Source organism: Berghia stephanieae, chromosome 1, assembly GCF_034508935.2.
Source record: "Berghia stephanieae isolate SIO BIC M18660-M18661 chromosome 1, UCSD_Bste_1.3, whole genome shotgun sequence".
Taxonomy (NCBI): domain Eukaryota; kingdom Metazoa; phylum Mollusca; class Gastropoda; order Nudibranchia; family Aeolidiidae; genus Berghia; species Berghia stephanieae.
In genome coordinates, this window is record NC_088360.1 from 20042426 (window position 1) to 20044925 (window position 2500).

Genomic DNA, 2500 nt, shown 5'->3' on the forward strand with positions numbered 1-2500 from the left:
CCGATATCAGCGATATATATATCGAAAAGTGATAATAAAAGCAATGGGCAGGCTGCACTTCCTAATTTCAATATTTCTATTGTCTTCGGGTTCATTCTTCAGTGTTTTGAACATATCGTTTTGTAGATCGAGGTTTCTTTCTATAAAAGTTTATACAAATTCTAATTCTATACTACGATAATTTATTGATCCCCGTTTCATTTTAATTCAATACAGGTTATCCATCGTTGTTGTATTTGATAATGATGATGATGATGATGATGATGATGATGATGATGATGATGATGATGATGGTGATGATGATAGTGATGATGATGATGATGATGATGGTGATGATGATGATAGTGATGATGATGATGATGATGATGATGATGATGATGATGATGATGATGATGATGATGATAATAATAATAAATAATAATAATTATGATGATGATGATGATGATGATAACAATGATGTTGATGATGATTATGATGATGTTGATGATGATGATGATGATGATGATGATAATAACATTGATGATGATGATGATGATGATGTTGATGATGATGATGATGATGATGATGATGATGATGATGATGATGATGATGGTGATGATGATAATAACATTGATGATGATGATGATGATGATGATGATGATGATGATGATAATGCCAGCCTCTATCATTTCGCCTTTGTAATCTAATTGTATTCACCAGGCCCCTGGCTATCATTATCATCGTATAATTTACTCACGACCTCTTCTACAACCGCCCCCACAAACTCATTCACCACCACCACTAGCACCACCAGCAGCAGCAGCAACATCAGCAGCACCACCACCACCATCACGACAACCACTACAATCATCAACACCAACACCACCTCATTATCACCATCATCAATGATTACCTCGACAGACCGTGACCAAGACGACGAGTCCAAATGATACCAGGTTGAATCGCTTCAATTTCCAAGCCGCCATATTGCCATTTATTGTTTACGTCATTGCCTCCATCCAATCTGTAGAATCCAAATAGAAACTGCTGAAACTGTATTACTCATGCTAAGCTTTTAGGTAAAATGCTCACAACATCCGCTAGCCAAAAACGTATGCGGAAGCAGAACATTTAACGAATATAATCTGATTAATTCAATTTAGTGAGAACTAAACATTAACATGTCTGAAAATAAAAAGAAAGCGGTGAATGACGTCAACTTCGTTCCTTCATTAGGTGTCTATGTTGTGCCTTGTGCTGCACACCTAATCGGATTAGATATTTCGCAATGACAAACTTTTTAAAATTCCGTGGCATGTGTACATTGACTTAAATATGATCGCTGACAATATTTCTTTCATGATAAACATTAGAAAGTTACTGTGTCATTCTTGTGTAAACCAAATAAGGTAATGATGATAGAATTTAGTAATGAAACGTGTATCAACACCCGTCTCATCACAACACAAACGGCTACACCAAGCTACCACAACTATCTCCACCATTACCAACGGCATTTGAGTGAAAAAGTACGAAAATAAAATTGAAAAAAAAAGGACCAAAAAAAAAAAAAAAAGAAAAAAAAAAGAAGTAAAATCAAACAAAAGCAAATGCAAAAACACGTAAAGAAATAAAAAAATCAACAACAGCAACTAATAGGAACCCCCCCCCCCCACCAAAAAAAAAAAAAAGAAGAAAAAAAAAAGAAACAAACCAACCCCCCCCCCAAACCCCCCCCCCCTCCCCCCCAAAAAAAAAGCAAAAACAAAACCAAAAAAAAAAAAAAAACATAACAAAACCCCCAACAAAAATCAAAATCAAACAAAACAAAATAAAAATAAAACAATGAAAATGATAACAAAAGGAACAACAAAAATATTAAACAAACAAAACTCATTGAATCATAACAAAACAAAACAAATTCAAAAGCAATTCTTAAAAAGGACATTATCTACCGACTTCTCCGCTTTATTAAGATTCATAATTAAACATTCAATTATGAAAGTAGATAGTTTTGGACGAACAAATAAAATAACTAGGTAGAAAGAGCTGGTTTATATAATGTTATAGATCAACTGAAAGACGGGTAAATAATAAACAATAAATCAGGGAGTATCGACCCCGTGTGGTGTCCGGGGTCCCTCAACTGAGAGGGTCAAGAATAGCCCAACGCCAAGCCAGCGTGTCGTAAAAACCAAATCCTTTTTTTAGCTTGGGCGACCGAAGAGTTTCTGGAATGACAGAATTTATGAAGGACAACAGACAAAGCCGAAAGGACTCTGCTGACCCGATGATGTCTTCGCCAAACAAACAGCTAACATAGAGAAGAATTAAAGAAGCTGATATACAGAGAAGTGGTAAGACCTGGAATGAGATTAAAAAGATAGCTCAGGATAGAGACGGATGGAAACTGTTTGTCTGTGGCCTATACCCTGACCCAGGGTGAAAAAGGCAATGATGATGATGGAGTATCGTGGATTGATACTGGCAGTTCTGGAAAACCCCACGAATCAATAAAATA

The 2500-nt window shown here is 35.7% G+C and overlaps 1 protein-coding gene across 1 annotated transcript in view; it reads right to left on the bottom strand.

Annotated features, from left to right (window-relative positions):
- Positions 1-2500, bottom strand: part of LOC144970090 (uncharacterized) — a 51194-nt gene that overhangs the window by 47530 nt on the left and 1164 nt on the right. The window contains exon 2 of the mRNA XM_078909314.1: positions 893-1003. Coding sequence (XP_078765440.1) covers positions 893-965 — 73 coding nt within the window. The 5' untranslated portion in view covers positions 966-1003. The remainder of the gene's footprint in view (positions 1-892; positions 1004-2500) is intronic.